Consider the following 14,187-nt stretch of genomic DNA (forward strand, 5'->3'; position numbering starts at 1 on the left):
GTCAAAAACCGTATGGTGAAAACCGGATGGAACCGTAAGCACATACAGTTCTGTATGGTTCCCATTGACTCCCATGTTTAACCCGTTAACGACACAGGACGTATATTTAAGTCCTGCACCGGCTCCCGCGATATGAAGCGGGGTCGCGCTGCGACCCCGCATCACATCGCGTCGGTCCCGGCGCTCATAAACGGCCGGGACCCGCGGCTAATACCACACATCGCCGATCGTGGCAATGTGCGGTATTAACCCTTTTTAGAAGCGCCAATTCTAAAGTGAAACTATCCCGGCTAGTCAGTCAGGCTGTTCGGGACTGCCGCGGTGAAATCGGGGCGTCCCGAACAGCTGACAGGACACCGGGAGGGCCCTTACCTGCCTCCTCGGTGTCCGATCGACGAATGACTGCTCCGTGCCTGAGATCCAGGCAGGAGCAGTCAAGCGCCGATAACACTAATCACCGGCGTGTTAATACACGCCTGTGATCAGGATGAGAGATCAGTGTGTGCAGTGTTATAGGTCCCTATGACCTATAACACTGCAAAAAAAAAAAGTAAAAAAAAAAAAAGTGTTAGTAAAGGTCATTTAACCCCTTCCCTAAAAAAAAGTTTGAATCACCCCCCTTTTCCTATAAAAAAAAATAAAAGTGTAAATAAAAAATAAAATAAACATGTGGTATTGCTGCGTGCATAAATGTCCGAACTATAAAAATATATCATTAATTAAACTGCACGGTCAATGGCATACGCGCAAAAAAATTCCAAAAAAGCTGATTTTTGGTCACTTTTTATACCATTAAAAAATGAATAAAAAGTGATCAAAAAGTCCAATCAAAACAAAAATCATACCGAAAAAAACTTCAGATCACGTCGCAAAAAATGAGTCCTCATACCGCCCTGTACGTGGAAAAATAAAAAAGTTATAGGGGGTCAGAAAATTACATTTTTAAACGTATACATTTTCCTGCATGTAGTTATGATTTTTTCCAGAAGTCCGACAATATCCAACCTATATAAGTAGGGTATCATTTTAACCAAATGGACCTACAGAATAATGATAAGGTGTCGTTTTTACCGAAATATGCACTGCGTAGAAACGGAAGCCCCGAAAAGTTACCAAATGGCGTTTTTTTCTTCGATTTTGTCGCACAATGATTTTTTTTTTCCGTTTCACCGTGAATTTTTGGGGAAAATGACTGATGTCACTGCAAAGTAGAATTGGTGATGCAAAAAATAAGCCATAATATGGATTTTTAGGTGGAAAATTGAAAGGGTTATGATTTTTAAAAGGTAAGGAGGAAAAAAACGAAAGTTCAAAAACTGAAAAACCCTGAGTCCTTAAGGGGTTAAAAAAAACGTATATGGTTTTACAGTTTTTTACCCAGACCAAAAAACGTGGTAGACTACGGTTTTGGGTACGGGTAAAAACCAGACGAAACCATATAAGACGCAAAACGGACTTAACCGGATGATGCGTTTGACATACGGTTTACAATGTTAAGTCAATGCATACAGTTTTCTATACAGTTCCAAACGTTTTTTTTAACTTGAAACTGTATACGGGAACTGTATAGCAAAAACATGGTGTGCATGCACCCTTAGTCTAGGTTCACACCATGACTTTCTGTCTGACCACAGTGCTCTCGGCTGACACCTCTGTCCATATTAGGAACTGTCCAGAGTAGGAGCAAATCCCCATAGCAAACCTCTCCTGCTCTGGACAGTTCCTAAAATGGACAGAAGTTTCAACAGAGAGCACTGTGGTCAGACTAAAAAGAACTACATAACTTCCTCTGTAGTATACCGCAGCGGATGAGCACTGGAAGGATTGATTTTATTTTTATAGAAGTAATTTACAAATCTGTTTTAACTTTCTGGCATCAGTTAAAGAGTACCTGTCATCAGACCATATTTTCTAAACTAACTATGATTATATTCACTAACTACTCCTAACATCCTGCAGGTCCGGGGGGGGGGGGGGGGGGGAGACCTTTGACTTGTGCAGGAAACAAAACAGAGCCACCTACTGGCCATATGCCATATTTCCAATCACATTAAAAACATATAAAGGTTGAGAATTTTACTCCGTGACCCCTCATCACACCGCGTCGGTCCCGGCTGCTAATGATAGCACTAAAGTAGCTCGGCCCTAGACCCTCTCAGCCTCATGGCGAGACCCGGAGGAAACAGTTCACAACGGAGCATTTCTATGGGGAAATTTTTTTTTTTTTATTGAAAGACGAGGTACGTGCTCTCAAATCACCCAAATGCAAGTAAAAAGTGCAAGTGTTCACACAAAAAAAAACGTGCACAAGGATGCAGTCTATCGCAAGCCCTTCTCCAAAAGGAGAGAGGCCCCCCAACAAACCAAACCCTTCGCCTCCGGGCCAAAAGGCACCTGCAAGGTTCCAGGTACAATGTCCCCTTTCGCCGAAGCTACTCAGGGACCGAAGGTGTTCCCGGTGGACAACTAGGCGTTAACCAGGTTGTCACCAAGGAACCAGTAAAACCGGTTTGGCATCCTGCCGAAGCAAGGATGCCACTGGGTAGAGCAGGGATGTGAGGAACCTGATGGCCACACACACCTCCCCTAGACCGGCAGGAGGGACACCCAGAAGGGCTACCGCACCGCACCAAATCGTTGTGGACAAACGAACACAAAAAGTGGACACAGTGACAAAAATAATAAAGTAGTAAGTGGATGTGCGCAGTGTGTAATACTGCCCGGACATCCGACCGGATCTATAAAAATTCCCCGATCGTAGCCGGAAGGCCGGGATACTAAGGGTGAGTGCCCAGAAGAGTGAGAGAAAAAGTGCGTGCTACATGCGTTCATTCAAGTGGGGTTGCCAATCCCAAGTGAAATCTGGCACCCTGGGGTCACCACTCCCAGGGCACTTGTGCACCTCGGCCTTCACTCTACCCGGACCTTAGGGCAAGATCCAGCAGGGAACAGGTCTCATCGGGGATGACTGCTGTGCTATTTCTCCCGATTCAGAAAACACCCCATATGGGGGTGAAAAGTGCTCTGCTGGCGCACTACAGGTCTCAGAAGAGAAGGAGTCACATTTGGCTTTTTTTTAAGGAAATTTTGCTCTGGGGGCATGCCGCATTTAGGAAGCCCCTATGGTGCCAGGACAGCAAAAAAAAAACACATGGCATACCATTTTGGAAACTAGACCCCTTGGGGAACGTAACAAGTGGTAAAGTGAACCTTAATATCCCACAGGCATTTCACGACTATTGCATATGTAAAATAAAAAATAAAAATTTTTTACCTAAAATGCTTTTTTCCCCAAAAACTTTACATTTTTAAAAAGGGTAAAAGCAGAAAATACCCCCCAAAATTTGAAGCCCAATTTCTCCCGAGTACGGCGATACCCCATATGTGACCCTTAACTGTTACCTTGAAATACGACAGGGCTCCAAAGTGAGAGCGCCATGCGCATTTGAGGCCTAAATTAGGGATTGCATAGGGGTGGACATTAGGGGTGTGAATCGCCAAGAATTTGGCGATTCGATTCGAATCGCGATACCAGTGTGGCGATTCGATATATCGCGATATATCGCGATACCGTCTAGGTGACGATACATCGCGATATATCGCCCACCTGGGAGCATTCATAGATCCCAATAGACGCCGCTGTCAGCTTTGACAGCGGCGATCTAGTACTCCGGCGTGCACTTTTCTCATGTTATCCCGTCCGGGCTGCAAAATAAAATAAAACGCACTTTATCTTACCTGCCAACGAGCCCGCGGAGCTCCGGTACAGGTGTTCGGTCCCCGGGCTGTATTCTTCTTACTTCCTGTTAGTCCGGCACGTCACATGGAGCTTCAGCCTATCACCAGCCGCAGCGATGTCCCGCCTCCGCTGGTGATAGGCTGAAGCTCCATGTGACGTGCCGGACTAACAGGAAGTAAGAAGAATACAGCCCGGGGACCGAACACCTGTACCGGACTGTACCGGAGCTCCGCGGGCTCGTTGGCAGGTAAGATAAAGTGCGTTTTATTAAAAATTCCACATCCCTAAAAGAATCGATTCAAAAATATTTTGAATCGATTCTGTATCGGCAAATGAAAAATCGCGATTATCGCGAGAATCGATTTTTTTCTTACATCCCTAGTGGACATAGGGGTATTCTACGCCAGTGATTCCCAAACAGGGTGCCTCCAGCTGTTGCAAAACTCACAGCATGCCTGGACAGTCAACGGCTGTCCGACAATACTGGGAGTTGTTGTTTTGCAACAGCTGGAGGCTCCGTTTTGGAAACCGTGGCGTACCAGACGTTTTTCATTTTTATTGGGTAGGGGAGGGGGGCTGTGTAGGGGTATGTGTATATGCAGTGTTTTTTACTTTTTATTTTATTTTTTGTGTTAGTATAGTGTAGTGTTTTTAGGGTACAGTCGCACGGGCGGGGGTTCACAGTAGTTTCTCGCTGGCAGTTTGAGCTGTTGCAGAAAATTTGCTGCAGCTCAAACTTGCAGCCCGATACTTACTGTAAGCCTCCGCCCATGTGAGTGTACCCTGTACATTCACAGGGGGGGGGACCTCCAGCTGTTGCAAAACTACAGCAAACTCTCAGCATGCGCTGACAGACTGTACATGCTAAGAGTTTTAGTTTTGCAACAGCTGTAGGCACACTGGTTATGTATCACGGAGTTTGTGACCTTACTCAGTGTTTCAAAACCAGTGTGCCTCCAGCTGTTGCAAAACTACAACTCCCAGCATGTACGTGCATGGTGTAAGGTGATTGCTGGGAGTTGTAGTTTGCAACAGCTGGAGGCACAGCGGTCGTGAAACACTGAGTTAGGTAAAAAAAAAAAAACTCTAAGTTTCACAACCAGTGTGCCTTCAGCTGTTGCAAAACTACAACTCTCAGCAGTCACCGACAGCCAACGGGCATGCTGGGAGTTGTAGTTATGCAACCAGCAGATGCACCACTACAACTCCCAGCATGCACTTTAGCTGTTTGTGCAAGCTGGGAGTTGTAGTTATACAACAGCTGAAGGTACACTTTTCCATAGAAAAAAATGTGCCTCCAGCTGTTGCAAAACCATAAGTCCCAGCATGCCCATAAGGGAATGCTGGGAGTTGTGGTGGTCTGCCTCCTGCTGTTGCATCACTACAGCTCCCAGCATGCCCTTTTTGCATGCTGGGAGCTGTTGCTAAGCAACAGCAGGAGGCTGTAACTCACCTCCTGCTGCTGCTCCATCGCAGGCTGTCCCTCGCCGCCGTCGTCGCTCCTGGGGCCCCGATCCCAACATGGACGCCGGGGATCGGGGTCCCCAGCACCCGGGGTCGTCTTCCCGCTCACGCCCTCCGGAAGAGGGGCAGAGCGGGTGCGGGAGTGACACCCGCAGCAGGCGCCCTGATTGGTCGGCCGGTAATCTGGCCGACGAATCAGGGCGATCGTGAGGTGGCACCAGTGCCACCTCACCCCTGCAGGCTCTGGCTGTTCGGGGCCGTCAGAGACGGCCCAGAACAGCCAGTAATTCCGGGTCACCGGGTCACTGGAGACCCGATTGACCCGGAATCGCCGCAGATCGCTGGACTGAATTGTCCAGCGATCGCCGACATGGGGGGGCATAATGACCCCCCTGGGCGATATGCCGGGATGCCTGCTGAATGATTTCAGCAGGCATCCGGCTCCGGTCCCCAACCGGCTAGCGGTGGGGACCGGAATTCCCACGGGCGTATGGATACGCCCTGCGTCCTTAAGAGGTTAAGACCCAAACCTTTTTAATTTCTCCACTGACAAAGTTGTATTAGGGGTTATTTATTTGTAGGCCAACCTGTACTTTTATTTAGTGCACATAATTTTCTCATATAATGTATCTTTAGCTAGAAAAAAAAATGTGTATCTGATATCTCTAACTTTCAGTATTTTTAGGAGGAATCATTAGATTCCTCCTGTTAGGGTGCTTTCACACTACGATTGTAGTGTACGGTTGCTGGATCCGGTTGGCGAAAACTGGCCGCTCCAGTATCCCAGCTGGATCCAGCCTGAACCCCACTCATTTCAATTAGCCGACCGGAGTCAAACGCTGACTCCGGTTGTCTCATTTTTGCCCCATATACAATTTTCTGACCTTACCTAAAACCGTGGCATACCACGGTTCTAGGTCCGGTCAGAAAACCGTATTCGGGGAAAAATGAGACAACCGGAGTCAGCGTTTGACTCCGGTCGGCTAATTGAAATGAGTGGGGTTCAGGCTGGATCCAGCTGGGATACGGGAGCGGCCAGTTTTCGCCAACCGGATCCAGCAACCGTACACTACAATCGTAGTGTGAAAGCACCCTTACGGTGTCTATTGCTTAGTGGTCTGTGTGTCTGTGCAATGCAGCCACAGGCAAGAAAATCTGTGGTCGTTCCAGGAACCAGAAGCTCAGAACAGTAACCACCAGGACATGTTACTTTCCTTTGTGATCATAAAATGTTTTTTGAAAAGGGAAATAAATGTGATTAAAAAAAATGCCTTGCTTTTGCTGTAGAAAGTTTAGCTCAATCTTCACTGAATTTCTGTAGTTCCAACAAACCATTTATGCTTTTCTAAACTCTGACCCATGTCCACTTTTTCCAGCATGTTCATACTTGTTGGAAACATCAGGAATTCATATGCTGTTTAATCATACTGTCGACATTTTCAGTATATTTACACCAAAAAATGGGGTTTGGAGATTTGTTGGCTGCTAAATATTTTTGGTAGCGGTCTGTACTCAGTTTCCTTGCCTTCTCTGAGCTGCTTGCTCCCTTCTCTATAGAGCTTTCTAATATTGTCCATAGGATGTGAAATAACTAGCAGATTAGTGGGGGTTCAACATCTATGCATAGGAGATAACTTTCGGAAATGAGAGTACCCCATACACTTTAGAGGACCTTAGGCTATTTTCGACAGCACCAGCAAACTAGGTATTTGGCTATCTACAGTGTATGGCCGGCTTTACTCTAGCCGAATATCCCTTCACTATTCCTATTGAGTAAAAATGGCTGCTACACGAAACTTGTGTGTCTATCCCAGAAGACCAAATAATACAAATGTTAGATAGGTCACACATGTGAGTTAATACCGTCTGTAAGCGAGTGGCCTGCTATACTTATTTATAGAAGAGGATAGCAGCGCATTGCTAAGCTACTTGCATTGCTGTCTGGTTTCTATTTCAGACATTTCATGCTCTAAGCAGATTTGACATGGTATAAAAAGTGTTGAAAAGGTTCCTGATGCTGGATGAAAGATTTATTTAGTTTTTGATCTACAGTAAAGATTTCCTAGTGTGCAGAATAAGGGCTCGTTCACACCACGATTGGTGCCTCTGGCGCATAGATACGTCCAGAAAATGTCACAATTATATGTGGACGTGTCTGTGCTTGGACAGGCACTGGTCCGATTTATTTTGATGGCCCGAGAGTAGTCAGCTAGGGGGACATTTATCTAAGCATTTAGTAGTTTTTTTTTTTTTTGCTTAAAATTGTTGCAAAAAAATCGCCTGTGCGACTTTTTGCATGTTCAGTGTCCTAAGCAAAAAATAAAAATCTTGCTTACCAAAGCAAAAAGTGATTTTTGACTTGTAGTGGTCAGAGATTTATCAAGTGCGAAAGTCGCAAAAAAGTCACATCGCATGAAAAACCTACTAAATTTACTCCACCTCAGACATGGAGCAGAAAAAGCCACTACCAAAGCAAAAAAATAAAAATTGCTTAAGTGAAAGAAATGTATCAACAGGCTGAAAGCAGTTAATAAATAAGTCGCACATAAGCAAAAAAAAAAATTGTAAGAAAAAAATAACTAAAAAATGGAATACATAAGCAAACATTGATAAATGTCCCCCCTAGTTACTATGTTCGGATAATTTCCCGAGCGCATACAAGTTTTGGCTCAGACTGAGAAACACAGCTTATAGCAATTTTCAATCTGAGATAAGAACAATTAAACCCCCATCCCTCCCTCCTTTTCCCATTTATCAAGTTAGAAAAACAACTCTTAACCCAATAGTCCTGCCCCCACATACACCTACCTCCTGGAGAGTGTTCTTGATCTGGCCAACTGTTGTGAAGGGGTTTTCTTCACCAGGGATAGAATTCTTCTCTCATCCACCACAGTTGTTTTCCTTGGTCTTCCGGGTCTTTTGGTGTTGCTGAGCTCACCGGTGCGTTCCTTCTTTTTAAGAATGTTTCTAACAGTTGTTTTGGCCATCTCTCTGATGGGTTTGTTTGTTTGTTTTTCAGCCTAATGATGGCTTGCTTCACTGATAGTGGCAGCTCTTTGGATCTCATCTTGAGAGTTTACAGCAACAGATTCCAAATGCAAATAGCACACTTGAAATAAACTGTGGACCTTTTAACTGCTCAATGTAATTGGGTAAAAAAGGGAATAACACACACCTGGCCATGGAACAGCTTAGAAACCAATTGTACCATTACTTTTGGTCAATTAACAAGTGGGAGGCACCTATGCAAACTGTTGTAATTCCTACACCGTTCACCTGATTCGGATACACACACACATTTGATATCACACTTTTTTTTTTATACTGGAGTACAGTAATGGAAAAGCATTTAAACATGGGTATCATTCCGTATTGACCTACAGAATAAAGACAACTTTTTCACTATGTAAAAACAAAACCCCTCAAAGTGGGGGCTGTTCTGCTAAACTCTTCTGCTAATGTGAATAGGTCTTTAGGGTATGGACATATGTACTGGGGGCGATGCAGAAAACCAAGCAGACATGTGGTTTCAGCCCAAATAACTGTTTCTAAATGATTGTTATTGTCTGCACAGTTTTATCTGGGAAAAGAAAAAAACTGCAGACATTACAAGTCATTTAGAAACCACACTGACTTGAAATAAAACCATATGTAAGCTGGCTGCTTGACCACACTGGCTGCTGTAATCCTGTGTTTACATGAGTAGAACAGAATTGTATCCTCATAACAAAATGTGCGCCCATACATAAAAGCCAAAATGTCAGGCAGTACATCTAGAATGGGTATAGGCACTGAGCCCACTCCATACACAGTGGTTGCTGGCTGGGTATTACAGCTGACACCCACTAGCAGACGCTAGAATTGCAGACAATGCCAATCGTTGCTGTTGTACCACTTTGATGCTGCTTTTAATGATGACTGTGGCATCTAATCCATTAGAAGAAACGTTAATCCATTCATTGTAATACATTAATATTGCATTGTATTGTACAAGCAATCACATAGTTAAAGGGGTTCTCCGCTGCTCAGGGTTTGGAACAAAATGTTCCCGAACGCTTAGAGCAGACGCCGGGAGCATGTGACGTCATAGCCCCGCCCCCTCAATGCAAATCTATGCAAGGGGGTGTGACGGCATTGAGGGGGGGGTGTGATGTCATGAGGGGGCGGGCTATAACATCATGAGCTCCTGGCGCCGGCTCTAAGCGTTCAGCGCTGAACATTTTGTTCCCAGCGCTGAGCGATGGAGTACTCTTTTAAGTCCTCTATCAAGGGAAAAAGGTATTAAAAATGTTTTTAAACATAGAAAATAATCAATACTTCAAAACACATCCCCTTTCACATTTAAAAAAAAAAAATAAAACTACAAAAAATAGTCTTTCGCCACAAGGGGAAATATTAAATATTAAAGGGGTACTCTGCCCCTAGACATCTTATCCCCTATCCAAAGGATAGAGGATAAGATGTCAGATCTCTGGGGTCCTGCTGCTGGCGACCCCCGCAATATAGCAAGCAGCACCCACCTGTAACTGCTTCCAGAAGCGCTGGAGGCTCTCAGGCTAATTCCTCCCGACCACGGGGACGGAAGATTGTGACGTCACGACTCCGCCTCCATGTGACATCACGCCCCGCCCCCTCAATGCAAGTCTATGGGAGCCTCAAAAACAGGAAGGCCAGATTAGAGTTTGCCAAACGACATCTAAAAAAGCCTTCACAGTTCTGAAACAACATCCTATGGACAGAGGAGACCAAGATCAACTTGTACCAGAGTGATGGAAAGAGAAGAGTATAGAGAAGGAAAGGAACATGATCCTAAGCGTACACCTCATCAGTGCAGCATGGTGGTGGGAGTGTCATGGCATAGTGGGGATGTATGGTGCCAATGGAACTGCTTCTCTTGTTTTATTTATAATGTGACTGCTGATAAAAGCAGCGGGATTAATTCTGAAGTGTTTCGGGGGAATATTATCTTCACATATTCAGCAAAATGTTTGAGAACTCATTGGACTTCACTTCACAGTGCAGACAGACAATGACCCAAAGAAAACTGCAAAAGCAACCAAAGGGTTTATTAAGGGAAAAAAGTGGAATGTTTTGCAATGGCCAAGTCAATCACCTGACCTGAATCCGATTGAGCATTTCACTTGCTGAAGACAAAACTGAAGGGAAAATGCCCCAGGAACAAGCAGGAACTGAAGACAGTTGCCGTAGAGGCGGCAGAGCATCACCAGGGATGAAACCCAGCAACGTCTGCTGATGTCTATGCGTTCCAGACTTCAGGCTGTAATTGACTGCAAAGGACTTGCAACAAAGTATTAAAAAGTGAAAATTTGATTTATGATTATTATTATGTCCCGTTACTTTTGATACCTTAACAAGTGGGAGGCACATATGCAAACTGTTCTAATTCCTACACCATTCACCTGATTTGGGTTTATATTGCCCTCAAATTAAAGCTGACGGTCTGCAGTTAAAGCACATCTTGTTCGTTTAATTTCAAATCCATTGTGATGGTGTATAGAACCAAAAAAGTTAAAATTGTGTCGATGTCCCAATATTTATGGCAAGTATAGTTCAGAAAAATCCAGCTCGCTCCACCAATGCGCCCCCGACACGGATCCGCACCCAGCCCGGTGCACATGGATTCAAACAAGAAGAAGGGATGATCCAGCGTGGGTCAATAGAAATCCAGACTTTATTAGAACTCACAGTAAAAGCAGTAAAAGCAACCAGCAGATCAGACGCGTTTCAGGCGCATGCGCCCTTCGTCAGTGATGTCATCCATCTGCACAGGTGTCAGTTAAATACCGACCAGGTAGTGGGTGGAGAGTTAACCACCAATTAAACTACACTTGGACCGCTGACAACGGTGCAGAGGAGGATACTAATACAAAACATAGACAGAATGTTAGTAAAAGTACAAGAAGCTAAAAACAATACACTAATATGCAATTTTGCACAAATGGCTTGTACAACAGAGGAAAATAACATGGTGATAATAAAATGTACACCAGTTATAATCCGCTGTGAAAGTGGAACAAGCGTGTGTGTGTGACTGCGGCGCTAATAATGGAACAGCAATTCTCTCTTTTACATTTTAAAACTGTACATGGTGGCCACATTAATTATTTTCAAATTTATGCTATAGAACGTGTTCACATAGGACCCCGTGGTGGTTGTGTGCGGCGAAAATTGTTGGAACGTGAGGCATTCTGGCAATTCACTTTGGGCACTAGTGCACCGAAGGGTTTGAATTTTAAGAGAGAAGTGCTGTTCCATTATTAGCGCCGCAGTCACACACACGCTTGTTCCACTTTCACAGCGGATTATAACTGGTGTACATTTTATTATCACCATGTTATTTTCCTCTGTTGTACAAGCCATTTGTGCAAAATTGCATATTAGTGTATTGTTTTTAGCTTCTTGTACTTTTACTAACATTCTGTCTATGTTTTGTATTAGTATCCTCCTCTGCACCGTTGTCAGCGGTCCAAGTGTAGTTTAATTGGTGGTTAACTCTCCACCCACTACCTGGTCGGTATTTAACTGACACCTGTGCAGATGGATGACATCACTGACGAAGGGCGCATGCGCCTGAAACGCGTCTGATCTGCTGGTTGCTTTTACTGTGAGTTCTAATAAAGTCTGGATTTCTATTGACCCACGCTGGATCATCCCTTCTTCTTGTTTGAACCCAATATTTATGGACCTGACTGTATGTATAAAATAAATTTATTGGCAGCTAGGGAGACCGATGTGTGAGAGGAGAGGATCTCATCCTAAGGGATGAAAGACTGCCAATATTGTACAGCAGGTAAGGGCGTATGGATAATTTTAGCCTGGCTAAGGTGTGTGTAAAGAATGGGCACGAGACCCTGAGGACCCTCTAACTTTAGAAACCCCATCAGTGTACATGCTGATTGGGGTTCCAGGAGGGAGTGCATGTACATTGAGTTGCAGGTACTTAAAAAAAAAAAAAAAAAAAAAAAAATAATAATAATAATAATAATAAATATATATATATATATATATATATATATATATATATATATATATATATATATATATATATATATAAATATAATATAATATAATATATTCTCTCTCTGGGAAGACCAAATTCTGTCTGGAGCTGGAGAGTTTTCAGCAGGCCAGCATCCTTCTAGAACCGCACATCCAAGGGACCCATAAGGTGTGTGAAGGTCTGATTGTGCCACTGAGGGGGATCAGAGGGAACATCATTATGTGAGTGAATCTGTTTAGTCGCTCTCCTGACCTTGTGTACCTATCATTTTAACTAATTTCTGACATGTCAGAAGTTTGTAAGTTTGTGGGGTCCGGGCACTGAGACCCCCCACTGACGGCTACAATAAAGGGGTAGAAGTGCAAGGCTGCATACACTGCTCCCCTTTCTGCATGTTATAATGGTATACAGAATTACAATGTAAATCTATTGGACTTACAGTCATTCCATATACTGGAAATCCCATAGACTTCCATTGTAACTGTTTACCACTCACTCTCAGCACTTGGAACCTCACTAGTACAAACCTATGACCTGTCACTATGTGTCAGAAGTCTGTTTAAAATGATAGGTACTTTTTACAGGCTTATTCACCTTTCCACCATGTCCACTAAAGGGAGCTTCATCAGTCAGTCCGTTAAAAGGATGGATTTATTTTCCTATAAAATACCAGACACCTGTCGGTCCCCATTCAAGTCAATGGGATCTGTCCGGACCCAGCAGTGTCACTTGTGCTCTGACTTGTTATATATGTGTTGTGTGTGTGTGTGTGTATATATATATATATATATATATATATATATATATATATATATATATATATATATATATTATAATATAATGTGTGTGTTATATACCGTGGAACTGCCAAAAGTTACAAAAATACCGCGATACACACATTTGGTCATACCGCCCAGCCCTACCGCACTGTATACATTTTTTTAACATGGTAGTTTATGGGTGATGTTTGGCACTCCATGGCTACAAAGTATCATCACTTGGAGGTATAGAGGACTTCAGACAGCGTATACTGCAATCTCAGTGCAAATAGCCCCTTAAAGACAAGATCTGCATCCTAGCAAATATTACCAAATGTAATTGAATTATGTTGCATTTATTTATTTCAGAATAAAGGTTCCCTTCAGTTTGAGGACAAATGGGATTTCATGAGACCTATAGTTCTGAAGCTATTACGCCAGGAGTCTGTCACAAAGCAGCAGTGGTTTGATCTGTTCTCGTAAGTGTTCTTATTACTCCATATTGTATGCTTATATGCTTTAGTGGTAAAACACAAAAAAAAATATATACGGTAATCAAGAATGAACATTTTATAGATTACATTCTTCTACATTAGAAAGTATAGGGGGAGAAAAAGCTGAAATATGAAACCCCTTTTTACTGTATTTATTGGCCTATAACGCGCACTTTTTAAACTAAAATATTAAGCTAAAGCCTTTGTTATACGCCAATAAATCTTACTCTGGTCCCGGTAGCTGCCGCTGGTGACTGTTTTAAAATGGCCCAGTCGGACTGCAGATCTTGAAGAAGCAGCCGGCGCTGCAGTAACTTTAAATCAGTTACCAGCGACGGCTGCCGGGACGTCTTTCCTCCCCACCTCCTCCTCTGATCCACCACTTTCTTCCCTATCCTGGCCTGCTGGTCCGGTAGGCTCAGGTTCCGGTGGCGTCTGGGGCTGACTGCACACTGATGAGTGACGTTCTCTGTGCGGCGTCAGGGACGTCACTAGGTAGTACGCAGGCAGCCCCAGACACCACTGGAGCCTGAGAAAAACAAAAAACAAGCGATGGATCAGAGGGAGAGGTGGGGGGGAAAGATGTGGTACATGGGGAATCAGTGAGGGGAAAGATGTGTGGCACAGGAGGGGATCAGAGGGGGGGAAATTATGTGGTACAGAGGCTGATAAAGGGGGACGTTCAGAGCTTCCATGTAATTTTATTAATTT

At 43.8% G+C, this 14,187-nt stretch overlaps 1 protein-coding gene across 1 annotated transcript in view; it reads left to right on the top strand.

The window, feature by feature from the left end:
• Positions 1-14,187, top strand: part of CUL5 (cullin 5) — a 76,133-nt gene that overhangs the window by 4,568 nt on the left and 57,378 nt on the right. Inside the window, exon 2 of the mRNA XM_056561643.1 lies at positions 13,352-13,461. Within this exon, the coding sequence (XP_056417618.1) occupies positions 13,352-13,461 (110 nt within the window). The remainder of the gene's footprint in view (positions 1-13,351; positions 13,462-14,187) is intronic.

Source organism: Hyla sarda, chromosome 2, assembly GCF_029499605.1.
Source record: "Hyla sarda isolate aHylSar1 chromosome 2, aHylSar1.hap1, whole genome shotgun sequence".
Classification (NCBI taxonomy): domain Eukaryota; kingdom Metazoa; phylum Chordata; class Amphibia; order Anura; family Hylidae; genus Hyla; species Hyla sarda.